Here is a 16,273-nt window from a genome sequence, read left to right as displayed (position 1 = left end):
AAGAAACGGCTGTTTCAAACATCTCACTAATTCTTTCGGCGACTTTAACCCCTATTCATTGAGCACAATAGCATAACCTGCGTATAAACTCGTACAGGGATTATACGAGGTGTCTACGCGGCAATTTGTTTGTCAACGATTTTATACGCGATTGTACTTGTTTATACGATCCTGTGCGCGTACACATGTCCAGTTATACATGAGCGGTACTGTAGACTATTTATTTAGGAGTATTTATATAATTTCAGTTGAAAATGACCAACCTCCCTATTTTCCCTTATTCTCCCGGTTTTTGGCCCTGAAAAATGTTATTCTCCATATTTTGGGGTCAAACAGATTAGGTCTGTATGCATCTATCAAGCTTCTTTCAGTATCCTACACTTCTTGATGCACAGAGTTACATAGGAATGGTAAGAATTAAGTTAATCTGGTTGTTGTGACTTTATTCACCAAACATATGGCTAGCAGGCATGGTTAAGGAATTTAAATTCCCCTGCCACTCTTTATCAATATCATGTCATGATAACATTTCTTCCTTGCATATTTGAGAGCTAAATACTGTTTAAAATAAACACATTTAGAGGGCATTAAAACATGTATGCACTGGCATCCATAAGGGTGGTTATAACTTTCCCCCTCCCCCCCCCCCTACCATTGGCTTCACTTGGGCTGCAAAATCACTATCAAAGAACAATAAATATCTGAAAAGTAAAAATGCCTCAGCTAAAGTCCCCAGGGACTCCCACCAGGGCTTAGATTTATACTTCATAGAAATTACATTTTTCTCTCTAACATGTATTTACATGTTTTAAACTTAGTAGAAGAAGACAGGAAGTAGAAGAGATGTTACAGAGCTATTCTGAAGCACCCGGCTAGGGCTCAGATATTTATATATATTCCACAGTGTAAAATCAGATAAAGTATTTCTATTACTGACATGTCCTCATGTGCTCAAAATTGCTAGCAGATTCCAGAAACTATGTGAAAATACTGAAGATTTGGAGAGCTTTGCAGTACCCTTGTAAGTCCAGCCCTATAAACAGAGAACACAATTGGAAATACTTCCTACTAATCTGAGTATGTACAGCTGTGAATGAAGAATTGTCACTTATGCTTGTTTAATTTTTAAACATTGCTGAGCCAGTCACTGCAGTTGGTTTTAAGAAATCTAATTGGTCTCAAAACTGATCTAACTTCACCGACTTAGTACTGTGGCTTAAAAAAAATATATAAGTGTCACCAAATTTGAAAATTTTGAATTTGCTTCCTTAATATTTGGAATTTTTATCTCAAGATTTTCACCTCAACAGTCAAAATTTGGACATTTTCATCTCAAAACTTTTTGACTCAAAATTTTGAGGTTACAAGTGTCTTCATCTGCCAAATTTGTGGAAAGAACTGACCATATTAGATAGCTATTAACTAGATGAACAGGGTACTTTATAAACCTTTGGTGATCTAAAATCTGGAAAGAGACCTCCCAGAGAGTGGTGTAACTAGGTCAACGTAGGCAATGCAGTCTCCAGGGGCCTGGTGCCATTAAATAAAGAAAAATAATACAAAAACACATCCACCAAAGCTGACACACTAAATTATATCAAAAAAATTATCTTCTGATGAGTGGAAATTCAAAAGACATTATTTCCTCAATAGGAAAGAGAGGTGCAAAATCTCTCAAATTTCTCAGTCAAGCCCAAACCATGCATGGTTGGGTTTGTGTGAGGTTGGACTATCCTTTGGGAGCTCATTTATAATATCACTGCACTACACCTTTATATGCAACTTCCACTGACAACGGACAATCCGGTTCAAGTTTAATAGTTTACTGGTTAATTGTTTTTACACTTACCTGGTTACTGGAAACTGAAGTGTACTTTCCTTCATCTGGATTGTATTCTCTGTGAATGTCCATGTATACAGGGTAGTAAGCCAGAGACATACACATATCTATTTCTGACCGAAATTCTCAAGATCTACTATCAGTAAAACTTGATTATCATTTTCTTTTCACTTAAAGGTTAACTTGAGTTATCCTTATGCGAGCTATTAGTGGATCACCTACTCCACCTGTAGTTACCAGTTTTTGATGGAAGTGTTCATACTGTGCTGACAAGGACAACGAGTGGTTCATCATGTAATGGTAATAACATTAATGGTTAGTAAAGAACAGTGATAGTAATGTTTCAAGAACCTCTGGTAGATTTTTATGGATTAATACAGTAATTGGTATGTTTGTAGTGAGCTTGCCATGACACAATAGGCCCCCAAACACCCTCTGGTACGTTTTAACCATTTGTCAAACTGAAATAAAAATTGCCTCCGAGACTCATATTAATAAATTCTTCTAGAACTCCTGACACTTCTAGAATGGTAAGACTGGAAGACAACTTGTTGGTTTGTATGAAAGTAGTTTGGGTTAACTACAAATAAGTCTTCTGTTTAGATATTTATTTTCTTCAGATTAAAACCAAACACTTGAAATACCATTTTAGATATTCCATAATGCTGTGGAAACATTAAAGAAGTCAACTCAGTCTGTATTGCTGCGCTTTGAGTTAGAGGTATTTGTAATGAACACTCCATCAAACAGAAACAAAAAACCTAGATTAATTAAGGCAGGTCACACACAGGTCACACAAATATGGATATAATCTTGAACTTTAATGTACTTTGTTTGTTATGATGTTTATTTACTGTAGTACAGTAGAGATGACTGTTTTAAGCATTTGCTTACATATTGGAAATACTGTATGATTTGAAATGTAATTGGACAGTAAAATGCAAATCACCTCCACCTTTGGTATTCATCTCAAAGATGTCTATCATATCAGCTGAAGATTATGGTTGGGTTTGTATCTCCTCTACTTCTTTGTTATTTTTCTCCAAACTCCTGAAAAACTGTCGCACAACAGTTCTAAGATTCACAATCACATCTTGTGAGGCTAAAGAAGCATTATTCGAAGAATGTACAAGTACCCAAAACCAAGGACATTGCGAGACAGGCACAGTTCCATGCACAGTTGTGTCTCCAGATCCACTTTTTTTAAGTCTTTGTTTATCCAAAGTTAAAAGTATATCATTCTTGATCACATATTTCACTGGGCACTTAGCTGACGTACAACTGTAGCCTCCACCCAATCCTCACCCTCTCACAACAGGACTGCACGGAACAACATGTTATGAAATAACAGTATATGTCAAAGTCTGCAGATAGAAAAATATGTACTTTAACTCAATCAATTATAGTACAATGTCATCATTTCCGAAATCCTACAAATTCATCAACCTATAGACAGTACAGTGAACCAATGGTTCCTAAATTATGTGACCAGGATCCTTCATCATGTTTTCTTCAGGCTCCATTCTATATCAGGGTTGCATTGTTATAACTTTTGTTTCTCAAATGAATATTAACCAGACTGGATTGCCATGATATTGCTTAAAGTTTGTATTGAAGATTCAATGCTTGTCTCAATTTCAAATGAATGTTTCTTTATATTTCAATTAGTTTGGTAGTAGGTGAACTGTATATACACAGTGGGAAGCATTATGAGACCTTGAACTCATCATCTTGTACAGTCTATAGATTTGTATTCAAGTTGCATTAGTTTCTTTACATTGTTATTATAATTATAACTGAGTAATTTATTTTGAAACTGCAGTAGCATTTTGCTGCATACCATATGTTAATAATAGCTGTGTTCTGTGTTTGACAATGTTACATGATAGAATGCAGCTACTTGCAGACCGGGTGATGACAATTCACATGAATAATAACATAACTGAAGACCAAATGCATTTTTTTTTTTTCATCATCAGGTAAACTGGAATTATTCAGTACTGAGATCAGCCTGTTTAGGGATTTACCAGTTTCATATCCGGATAACAGCTCTTGGAAGAAATGTGTACAGTTTACATGAGCAGGGTAATGATTGTATGGTCCACCACCTGATTCTTACCCCACCCACCCCTCCCCCTCTTCCATGAGAATGCAAGTGTTTAATTGCATATTTTTACTCCATGACATATCAGATGATCCCTCAAGGGAAATTTCCCCACCGGAAAGTCTATCATCCAGCACCCAACCCCCATCAATTGCAATCACTGCAAAACAAGACATAACATATGAGCAATCTAGTTAGAACACTGCTAAAGGTTGTGTCTTAGGGATTTTGTGAGACCTCTTTTATTCAGTGTTTCTCTAATTGTAGCATCATCTCTACAAATTTTACCATAACTGTAGGTTTCAAGAAGATGAAATTCTGATGCCAAGTACATCTCTAATCTTACAAATCTGACCAATTTTAATGGTCATTAGACACACATTGTTTCATTATGTAACCGTTTCATTCCTGTGTGGGCATATAATGCTAATAAAGGCTTTCTATTGTCACCGTCTCCAGGTTGAGTGGATATTATGTAATTTATGGCAAGGTCCACCCATTCCATCATATTAAATAGTTGTCAAGGATAATGATAGGTATTGAGTATTGCACTGATTTGATTGTAGTACTTAAGTATGCACTAGGGGTCTCTTTTACAAAACCATATAGCTTAGCCAAATACAGAACATTCATGTGCTGGCAGAGGTTATATAAAGGTCGGTCACATGTGTGACGTGAAATGATACTGGCTTATTTGCACAAAAAAACATTGGCAAATTCCTCAGTTTCTAACAGGGCTGGTTAACCCTTCTTTCTCATGTTTCTCCCTTAATGTGTTTCTATTCTAACAAGACATTTCACCTCAATATTTCACTTTTTAAAATTAGCATAATACTACATAAGCTAAAAAAATCCGGTCACATGTGTGACATTGTTGGGTCACGTGTGTGACATTCTGAATTTTCTGTCCATAGTATGCAATTTTTGCAGTGCAAATGTGACTCTAGTAATGACCAAAGAACAGCACTAATGTTGATATTCCATAGGAATTACTTTAAGACAGTTTTACTGCCATGATTTGGAGGGTCACGTGTGTGACATTGTTTGGTCATGTGTGTGACATTCTGCATTTCCATTGATAAATGTCACACACGTGACCATCGGTCACGTGTGTGATGACTAATTAGAGGCTATTAGTTAATCGTTAGAATAATTATTTGACTGGATATTTTGCAAAACTAACAGTCTGTACCAAAAACGGTTGCATATCAAGTGTGGACATCATAAGGCACATCAGTTACTTTTTACGAAAACTTTTGAGTTATTTTGGTCAAAATTTGGTCAAAATTATGCTAATTAGCACCCATTATTAACAAAGAATTGAAGATCAGGAACCTCTACTTTAGGAATGAAATAAATGAACCCATGTATAACTGCCTCCATGTGATAGTTGATAACTGAAATATTATTTCTAGATACTGATGTAGAAAAAACAAATATACAGTTAAAAACTACAAATTTTGGCTAAAACTTACAATAATGCAAATTTATGCAAATTAGTATGTTATGGTTGTAATTTTAATGAAAAAAATATGAAACAGAAAACTTGAGGAATCCCTCTAAAACAAAAAGTATAGCAACTGGTCCTGATGAACACTTTAGTTTTTTCATGCCAGTTTCATTTTCCAGAGAATGGCCCCAAAGATGAACAACTTCATTGGCCTGCTGCACCAAACAACGTTAAAAGTACCTAATTAGAAAGTGTGCTGACCAAGTTAGTCTAATCCATAGGATTGCAAACATGTTACCAAGTGTTGCCTTTTGTTTTCTTTATGAATAAATTTCCAAAAATTATTCAACTTTAAAATAAAAGTGCCTTGCAATAAAATGAATGAACTTGCAATTATTGAGTCATTTTAGCATAAGCTTGTGTATCTGTGAGCAATGGAATAACTGTTGAGTAAATATTATAAAGGCAAACTCAAAAACAAGGGATTTTATCGTTTGCATTAAACATCTAGTTCAGATATGTTTCTTATTGTCTTTGTCTTTATCTCCTCATTAGGTAAATGTGGATTAATCTTTCTTGAGACGACTTTTGGGGGTCACATGATGTGGATCTTGCACAGAGTGGTTTACAATATGCTGATGGTAATGATTAGTGTATACTTAGAGTATAGCAGGACTGGTAAGCTGGGTTGTAGTTATAATTAGATTTGATTCTGAAGTAGAAAGTGATTTTGTTACTACCTAATCCTGGTGGAACAGTAATTGTTTTGAATCTTGCTTGATCAGCAAACTCCCTAAGGGCCTAGGGAAGAAGATAATGGCTTCAGTCTAACTTACATACACCATATATGAGGCAATGCATGTCATACATTGTATTGCTTACCATTGTGTAAAAGTACACAAAGAGGTGTATGTGCTTAGGGTGGCATACTCCTATTAGAGTCTATATCAATCCGCTCGATTGTTCTCCTTCAGGAAAAGTGCCAAAAAGCAGGGGGAGAACATCATTTGTGACCTGTTATCAATCATAATCTAGTTTTTTGTGGCTTGCATGTTGAAGAGCATGAATGGAAGTACATGTGGTGAGAAAATTGGGTCAATTGACGCAATTTTAGACCCCTTTAGGCCTCCCGGGAGCAGCGTAGGAAATTTGTTTACCACTGAGTGAAGAGGTTTGTTTACAAGTGACGAAAACTTCCGGCTCGGATAGCAAAAAATCTACACGGTCATGATACGGAAAATTGATGGTGCCATGAAAGGCCAACTTGTCAGCTCTCCGGTGATGGGTAGCGTTTAGCTAGTGAAAACTTCTATCTAGACTTAGAGACCACATTACTTTTGTGATTTAGTGTGTAAGTCAATGGGGCTTTTAATGGGCGTATGCTACCTTAAGCAAAAATGCCAAATTTTTCATTTTAAGTGCTAGAAGTCCCAAATTTGGATCAAAGTAGTTGCTATGGTGTGTAAAAATGGTTTTCAAGCAAACGTCAGAAAATTTCAAGCTTGGGTGATTTTTACGCATACATTAGTATCACAGCCTTAAAGTACCACAAAGAGCATGTGCGTTTCTATACATTAGACTAGAACAGCCTTCTGACCATTTTTCCTCCCCAATAAACTATTGGGTCATTAAACCTTGACCTACCAAAGCTTCCGTAGTATGATTCCTGCCTTGAATCTGCTAAGTAGGTGCCAAATGCACGAAATATAAAATCCTTCAGAATCAGACCAAAATGCCTGCAGTGTGTGTGACGTGAACAACTAAGTTCAGTGAAATTTGACATCTGTGGGCACCTAAAGTACATGGTAATCATATTTTAGGTTATTTTTGCTTAAGTTGGAAGTACCTGGTGTTTAACTAAGGACAAAAACTCAGTTTCAATGCATGAAATACCCCTAATGTTGTTAGCTTAGGCCTAGGCCTCAGGTTCATAATGGCGCTACGTTAGTATCCTAGACCAAGTCTACACCAGCTGTAGCACAATGTTGTATGAGGTCTGTATCCTAAGTGGAGTGGCTGCTGAGGGCTAATACCTTGCACAGAGAATGTTTTGAGTCTTATTTAGCAAATAATCCACAAAGGTATGCATTTTCTGCTTCTGCCAATGTGAATCAAGGAGTTTTTGAGCCTACTCACTCCTCATTAGTTTTCTGTTGTTTTGTCAATTTTCAGAGAAAGTTGATGTGCTAAGTCCTCAGCATGCACAGCGATATACTTTGAATGGGTGTGGTATCAATGGACTCAACTGGTTAGATGAGGTAACAACAAATCCCAAACAACTCTGACAGCAGAAAGAGATATCCTGATGCTTCCATGGGAGATCTACTGTAGTAACTATAGGAACCAGTGCTTGCCTCAAATGGAGAATAAGGTAATTTGACGTTGTTGTTCTCTGCCGAGCAACAAATTTGAATGTTTTATCATGAAATATGCCCCCCTATCCACGTCTCTTCTCTTATAACTGTCTTTAATACATTGTAACAACCTATGCACAAACCTTTAAATGGACTGGATATGCTATTGAGGTGAACAGTGTATCTAGATAGCATTTCAGTAAGCTCTCCTTTTGACTACTGTAATACTGTTACAGTGCGGCTGTTGTTTACAAATCCTGATGATCCAGTTTTGGCAAAGAACACCTTCAATTCTCTTCTTTTATTCTTAGTAACTTAACAGTTGCACTGGAGTGACATGCAATATCAGTTTAACATGTTCCAAACAGTTCAGGAATACATTGGGGTATGTCCTGTGGGTCAGTTTGTGAGGAATCTGCTGAGCTAAACAAAAGTAGTTTTCATCACTTTTCAGAGCCAGAGACGAAAAAGCCCTCACCGCTAACCCTTCTATGGATGATGTTTCTGCAGGTAGGGCAAGCCAGACCAAGTGGACTGTGATCAGGGATACCAATAATACCTGCAAGAATCATAGATGCACCCAAATTGGTCAAGCTTATCAAAATTGGTGACTGGAAGTGTTGTTGCAGACATAGACCTGGTAACTGCTTACACAGTATTGCTCATATGTGTATTTACACACTGCACCGTGCATACTGAAATCTCTGAAAATACATCTTTATGGACCTAAAATGATAATTGCATAGATTTCTGTTGTGGTTTATATGGTGACGACTATGAAAAGTATCATTTTGGTGATAAAAAAAAAATTCAGCTCTCACTTAAGGTGGCATACTCCTATTAGAGTCTATATCAATCCGCTCGATTGTTCTCCTTCAGGAAAAGTGCCAAAAAGCAGGGGGAGAACATCATTTGTGACCTGTTATCAATCATAATCTAGTTTTTTGTGGCTTGCATGTTGAAGAGCATGAATGGAAGTACATGTGGTGAGAAAATTGGGTCAATTGACGCAATTTTAGACCCCTTTAGGCCTCCCGGGAGCAGCGTAGGAAATTTGTTTACCACTGAGTGAAGAGGTTTGTTTACAAGTGACGAAAACTTCCGGCTCGGATAGCAAAAAATCTACACGGTCATGATACGGAAAATTGATGGTGCCATGAAAGGCCAACTTGTCAGCTCTCCGGTGATGGGTAGCGTTTAGCTAGTGAAAACTTCTATCTAGACTTAGAGACCACATTACTTTTGTGATTTAGTGTGTAAGTCAATGGGGCTTTTAATGGGCGTATGCTACCTTAAGCAAAAATGCCAAATTTTTCATTTTAAGTGCTAGAAGTCCCAAATTTGGATCAAAGTAGTTGCTATGGTGTGTAAAAATGGTTTTCAAGCAAACGTCAGAAAATTTCAAGCTTGGGTGATTTTTACGCATACATTAGTATCACAGCCTTAAAGTACCACAAAGAGCATGTGCGTTTCTATACATTAGACTAGAACAGCCTTCTGACCATTTTTCCTCCCCAATAAACTATTGGGTCATTAAACCTTGACCTACCAAAGCTTCCGTAGTATGATTCCTGCCTTGAATCTGCTAAGTAGGTGCCAAATGCACGAAATATAAAATCCTTCAGAATCAGACCAAAATGCCTGCAGTGTGTGTGACGTGAACAACTAAGTTCAGTGAAATTTGACATCTGTGGGCACCTAAAGTACATGGTAATCATATTTTAGGTTATTTTTGCTTAAGTTGGAAGTACCTGGTGTTTAACTAAGGACAAAAACTCAGTTTCAATGCATGAAATACCCCTAATGTTGTTAGCTTAGGCCTAGGCCTCAGGTTCATAATGGCGCTACGTTAGTATCCTAGACCAAGTCTACACCAGCTGTAGCACAATGTTGTATGAGGTCTGTATCCTAAGTGGAGTGGCTGCTGAGGGCTAATACCTTGCACAGAGAATGTTTTGAGTCTTATTTAGCAAATAATCCACAAAGGTATGCATTTTCTGCTTCTGCCAATGTGAATCAAGGAGTTTTTGAGCCTACTCACTCCTCATTAGTTTTCTGTTGTTTTGTCAATTTTCAGAGAAAGTTGATGTGCTAAGTCCTCAGCATGCACAGCGATATACTTTGAATGGGTGTGGTATCAATGGACTCAACTGGTTAGATGAGGTAACAACAAATCCCAAACAACTCTGACAGCAGAAAGAGATATCCTGATGCTTCCATGGGAGATCTACTGTAGTAACTATAGGAACCAGTGCTTGCCTCAAATGGAGAATAAGGTAATTTGACGTTGTTGTTCTCTGCCGAGCAACAAATTTGAATGTTTTATCATGAAATATGCCCCCCTATCCACGTCTCTTCTCTTATAACTGTCTTTAATACATTGTAACAACCTATGCACAAACCTTTAAATGGACTGGATATGCTATTGAGGTGAACAGTGTATCTAGATAGCATTTCAGTAAGCTCTCCTTTTGACTACTGTAATACTGTTACAGTGCGGCTGTTGTTTACAAATCCTGATGATCCAGTTTTGGCAAAGAACACCTTCAATTCTCTTCTTTTATTCTTAGTAACTTAACAGTTGCACTGGAGTGACATGCAATATCAGTTTAACATGTTCCAAACAGTTCAGGAATACATTGGGGTATGTCCTGTGGGTCAGTTTGTGAGGAATCTGCTGAGCTAAACAAAAGTAGTTTTCATCACTTTTCAGAGCCAGAGACGAAAAAGCCCTCACCGCTAACCCTTCTATGGATGATGTTTCTGCAGGTAGGGCAAGCCAGACCAAGTGGACTGTGATCAGGGATACCAATAATACCTGCAAGAATCATAGATGCACCCAAATTGGTCAAGCTTATCAAAATTGGTGACTGGAAGTGTTGTTGCAGACATAGACCTGGTAACTGCTTACACAGTATTGCTCATATGTGTATTTACACACTGCACCGTGCATACTGAAATCTCTGAAAATACATCTTTATGGACCTAAAATGATAATTGCATAGATTTCTGTTGTGGTTTATATGGTGACGACTATGAAAAGTATCATTTTGGTGATAAAAAAAAAATTCAGCTCTCACTTAAGGTGGCATACTCCTATTAGAGTCTATATCAATCCGCTCGATTGTTCTCCTTCAGGAAAAGTGCCAAAAAGCAGGGGGAGAACATCATTTGTGACCTGTTATCAATCATAATCTAGTTTTTTGTGGCTTGCATGTTGAAGAGCATGAATGGAAGTACATGTGGTGAGAAAATTGGGTCAATTGACGCAATTTTAGACCCCTTTAGGCCTCCCGGGAGCAGCGTAGGAAATTTGTTTACCACTGAGTGAAGAGGTTTGTTTACAAGTGACGAAAACTTCCGGCTCGGATAGCAAAAAATCTACACGGTCATGATACGGAAAATTGATGGTGCCATGAAAGGCCAACTTGTCAGCTCTCCGGTGATGGGTAGCGTTTAGCTAGTGAAAACTTCTATCTAGACTTAGAGACCACATTACTTTTGTGATTTAGTGTGTAAGTCAATGGGGCTTTTAATGGGCGTATGCTACCTTAAGCAAAAATGCCAAATTTTTCATTTTAAGTGCTAGAAGTCCCAAATTTGGATCAAAGTAGTTGCTATGGTGTGTAAAAATGGTTTTCAAGCAAACGTCAGAAAATTTCAAGCTTGGGTGATTTTTACGCATACATTAGTATCACAGCCTTAAAGTACCACAAAGAGCATGTGCGTTTCTATACATTAGACTAGAACAGCCTTCTGACCATTTTTCCTCCCCAATAAACTATTGGGTCATTAAACCTTGACCTACCAAAGCTTCCGTAGTATGATTCCTGCCTTGAATCTGCTAAGTAGGTGCCAAATGCACGAAATATAAAATCCTTCAGAATCAGACCAAAATGCCTGCAGTGTGTGTGACGTGAACAACTAAGTTCAGTGAAATTTGACATCTGTGGGCACCTAAAGTACATGGTAATCATATTTTAGGTTATTTTTGCTTAAGTTGGAAGTACCTGGTGTTTAACTAAGGACAAAAACTCAGTTTCAATGCATGAAATACCCCTAATGTTGTTAGCTTAGGCCTAGGCCTCAGGTTCATAATGGCGCTACGTTAGTATCCTAGACCAAGTCTACACCAGCTGTAGCACAATGTTGTATGAGGTCTGTATCCTAAGTGGAGTGGCTGCTGAGGGCTAATACCTTGCACAGAGAATGTTTTGAGTCTTATTTAGCAAATAATCCACAAAGGTATGCATTTTCTGCTTCTGCCAATGTGAATCAAGGAGTTTTTGAGCCTACTCACTCCTCATTAGTTTTCTGTTGTTTTGTCAATTTTCAGAGAAAGTTGATGTGCTAAGTCCTCAGCATGCACAGCGATATACTTTGAATGGGTGTGGTATCAATGGACTCAACTGGTTAGATGAGGTAACAACAAATCCCAAACAACTCTGACAGCAGAAAGAGATATCCTGATGCTTCCATGGGAGATCTACTGTAGTAACTATAGGAACCAGTGCTTGCCTCAAATGGAGAATAAGGTAATTTGACGTTGTTGTTCTCTGCCGAGCAACAAATTTGAATGTTTTATCATGAAATATGCCCCCCTATCCACGTCTCTTCTCTTATAACTGTCTTTAATACATTGTAACAACCTATGCACAAACCTTTAAATGGACTGGATATGCTATTGAGGTGAACAGTGTATCTAGATAGCATTTCAGTAAGCTCTCCTTTTGACTACTGTAATACTGTTACAGTGCGGCTGTTGTTTACAAATCCTGATGATCCAGTTTTGGCAAAGAACACCTTCAATTCTCTTCTTTTATTCTTAGTAACTTAACAGTTGCACTGGAGTGACATGCAATATCAGTTTAACATGTTCCAAACAGTTCAGGAATACATTGGGGTATGTCCTGTGGGTCAGTTTGTGAGGAATCTGCTGAGCTAAACAAAAGTAGTTTTCATCACTTTTCAGAGCCAGAGACGAAAAAGCCCTCACCGCTAACCCTTCTATGGATGATGTTTCTGCAGGTAGGGCAAGCCAGACCAAGTGGACTGTGATCAGGGATACCAATAATACCTGCAAGAATCATAGATGCACCCAAATTGGTCAAGCTTATCAAAATTGGTGACTGGAAGTGTTGTTGCAGACATAGACCTGGTAACTGCTTACACAGTATTGCTCATATGTGTATTTACACACTGCACCGTGCATACTGAAATCTCTGAAAATACATCTTTATGGACCTAAAATGATAATTGCATAGATTTCTGTTGTGGTTTATATGGTGACGACTATGAAAAGTATCATTTTGGTGATAAAAAAAAAATTCAGCTCTCACTTAAGGTGGCATACTCCTATTAGAGTCTATATCAATCCGCTCGATTGTTCTCCTTCAGGAAAAGTGCCAAAAAGCAGGGGGAGAACATCATTTGTGACCTGTTATCAATCATAATCTAGTTTTTTGTGGCTTGCATGTTGAAGAGCATAAATGGAAGTACATGTGGTGAGAAAATTGGGTCAATTGACGCAATTTTAGACCCCTTTAGGCCTCCCGGGAGCAGCGTAGGAAATTTGTTTACCACTGAGTGAAGAGGTTTGTTTACAAGTGACGAAAACTTCCGGCTCGGATAGCAAAAAATCTACACGGTCATGATACGGAAAATTGATGGTGCCATGAAAGGCCAACTTGTCAGCTCTCCGGTGATGGGTAGCGTTTAGCTAGTGAAAACTTCTATCTAGACTTAGAGACCACATTACTTTTGTGATTTAGTGTGTAAGTCAATGGGGCTTTTAATGGGCGTATGCTACCTTAGTGTACTGGGTCCATATTTTGTTTTGTGTATTCATCATAAATTAAGGAACAAAATATTCAGATGACTTGATCCCTTCTAATTTATCAGTGTGTCCTATTGTTGGGTGGCAGGTAAGGGTAGTAATCAGTCTTAACAGCGCAGCCAGACTCCTCTGGATTGTCAGCCTAACTTCCACAAATAATAGCCAGTAAAATATATGGCAGGCTCATAAACAATCAATTTAATTCATAAGTGCATGTCCCCTAACAATTAAATATAGTCACTGCACACAAAATGAGACCCATACACACACTAAGTTAGAACCATACCCACACTAAGTTAGAACCATGTAGAATGACTAACAGGAACCATAAAAATCTCTGTTTCCATCCTAACCTTTCTTACCCTTCCCCTCTCAGTACATCTAAAACCCAATAAAATTGATGTGAAATTTAAATCTGAAGATAATCTAGGTTTTATGTCATTTGTCCATGAGCTATATACTAAGGGATTACAAATGGAAGTCTTTAGTGGGTTTACTGTAATGTGTGGATATGTTGTTGTCAGTCAGTAATACAAAACATGCATGAACCTTCTGGACCATATGCATGTCCTCAGAGTAAAAACCAAAGTAATTCAGAATTCCATTCTTAGCCATTGGTCAACAGTGTTGAAGGATTCTCTTAATGTGTTCTGTATAAGATGTACATTATTTGCACTTCAGTTATAATACTGGCCGTTTAAGAGATATTTCCAGGAAACTCCAGCACATATGCTTTCTACATATATTTTCTGTTGCAGTACTATGGAAGATAGCTCACAAATTTGTTAGAAATATTCCAGCAATTTTCCAAATATGTCTTTTATTTGGGGGGGGGGGGCTTCACAACTCATAGAACGTAACATGGAGTCGATCAGATACCACTTCAAGTGTTGTAAATAACTGTCTGTATTTATTACCTCAGATGCAAAACATATTCCTAAAGAGCAGCTTTAAGATAAAGGCAAAGGTGCTTTTAATAATGATATTAGTCCTGTGCTGTTAGCTATCTGTTTGTCAGTCCAACATACCCAAAAATAAAAACAGAAATATAAAACAATATATATGCTGCCCTGATATTACAGCTATATAAAATATTCATATATACTTATTAATAAGAAACAAGGGAAGACGTTGATGTCTGTTACAAAAATGATCACAGACCTGACCAATTTTCATCTTGATAAATCTAGTGAATGGAAAGTTGAGTTATTTTGTATTTTTCTTTAACCTCCAGGTGATACCATTTTCAACATTTCTAAGGTACATTTCCTCCAAGAAAATGAAAGAAAAAAGCAAGTGGGAACACATCACTGATGACATAACTTCCTTTGTGGCGGAGATTTTGGTGAGTCTTTACATAATAATTTCTCAACAGTCAGTTTGTGAAATTGTAATGGGTTGTGTTGCATACTTGTGATCAAATCTACAGGCCATATGTACGTAAGGACATCTTGCCTAACTAGTTCTATAATTAACATCAAATCCTTTTTTTTATGATTCCATTTGTTTCATTGTGTAGAACTAACAAAATGTACTAAAAACAATGACTAGTATTTGTATCTGCAAAGAGGTACACAGTATACTGTAGCAGGTTACCTTCATGTAGCCATGTACCACATTTTAATGGCAGATGCATAGGTTATCTACTACTTGAAATCGGTTTGCAGGACTAGGAGAATTGGACCCCTTCTCAACCCCCATTTTAATATAGGATTTCAAAGGGGGGGGGGGGTAACAAATCCCAACTGACTTAGGTAGGTCCTGCACTATTATGGAAAGGCCAGAGAATTTAAGAATGGCGGAGGTGTGGTTGTTGGCTTGTTGAAGGCAAATCTCAGTAGCCCCGTCCCTGAATTCTTTTTGAAAATTGATGTTAACTGGTGCACCCCGAGGCATAATTAGAACACCAATTGGGTCTTAAATTGGCTCCATACACCATGCAGTTTTGCCTATGAACAATGTTATTGTAAAGTCGTAAGGGGGGATTGGAGCGGGCCGGTAGGGGTGTACACTCGTAGCAGTGGCCTTCTTCTCAGCTGAATAGAACATTGCCCCCTCCCACCCCTCCCCTTGACTTTTATCCAAGTCAGTGGCGTAGGAAGGTACTTTTGAGTGGGGGGGCTGAAGACTGATGGCCGGCCTTGGGGAGGGGTCTAAGGGGAGGGGGTCCCCCTCCCCTTTGGATTTTTTTGCATTTCTAGGTAGCCTCAGATGCAATTTGGTGCAAAATAGCACACTTCAACACCCACTCCATTTTGTAAACTTAATTTTGTATTTTCACCAGGTCTTAGATGCAATTTGGTGCTCCAAATGAGATTTTTTGCTCATTTGAAATGAAAAAGGGGTTTTCTGACTTTCGAAGCGGGGGGGCGGAATGATACTTTCCCCCTCCACATTTTTCACTGGGGGGGCTGGCGCCCCCCCAGCCCCCCCGGTTCCTACGCCCTTGATCCAAGTGTATAATTTATAAATTATCTGATAAATGTTGAAATACCAACATACTTTCATCTCGTCATTTCAAACGTCTTTAGAAGTCAACAGTAATAAATCTCGTATTGTATAGCATGTCATCGGGAAGCGATTAGAGGGGTGGGCATAGGGTTGTGTGGGGCACATTTTCATGCAGATGGAAACAATCTCAAGAAGTGATGGGTGCTTCAGCCCCCCCCCCCCCGCCCCGGCAATGATA

General features: G+C 38.1%; 2 protein-coding genes across 19 annotated transcripts in view; one reads left to right on the top strand and one right to left on the bottom strand.

Moving 5' to 3' along the window:
* Nucleotides 1-16,273, bottom strand: part of LOC139970030 (uncharacterized) — a 407,172-nt gene that overhangs the window by 352,662 nt on the left and 38,237 nt on the right. The window lies entirely within an intron of this gene.
* Nucleotides 1-16,273, top strand: part of LOC139970086 (uncharacterized) — a 343,535-nt gene that overhangs the window by 316,449 nt on the left and 10,813 nt on the right. For 4 of the 18 annotated variants that reach the window (XM_071975758.1, XM_071975757.1, XM_071975750.1 and 1 more), the window contains exons 2-11: nt 2,018-2,155; nt 3,820-3,925; nt 5,950-6,072; nt 7,567-7,765; nt 8,203-8,258; nt 9,826-10,024; nt 10,462-10,517; nt 12,085-12,283; nt 12,721-12,906; nt 14,819-14,929. In XM_071975758.1, coding sequence (XP_071831859.1) covers nt 2,138-2,155; nt 3,820-3,925; nt 5,950-6,072; nt 7,567-7,679 — 360 coding nt within the window. In that variant the 5' untranslated portion in view covers nt 2,018-2,137 and the 3' untranslated portion in view covers nt 7,680-7,765; nt 8,203-8,258; nt 9,826-10,024; ... (2 more) ...; nt 12,721-12,906; nt 14,819-14,929. The other 14 variants (XR_011793945.1, XM_071975761.1, XM_071975759.1 and 11 more) reach the window with 12 other exon arrangements.

The sequence above is a fragment of the Apostichopus japonicus genome, chromosome 7, assembly GCF_037975245.1.
Source record: "Apostichopus japonicus isolate 1M-3 chromosome 7, ASM3797524v1, whole genome shotgun sequence".
In the NCBI taxonomy this organism is placed as follows: domain Eukaryota; kingdom Metazoa; phylum Echinodermata; class Holothuroidea; order Aspidochirotida; family Stichopodidae; genus Apostichopus; species Apostichopus japonicus.
The sequence above is the reverse complement of the archived record's forward strand: the minus strand, read 5'-3'. Positions and strand labels throughout refer to the sequence as shown.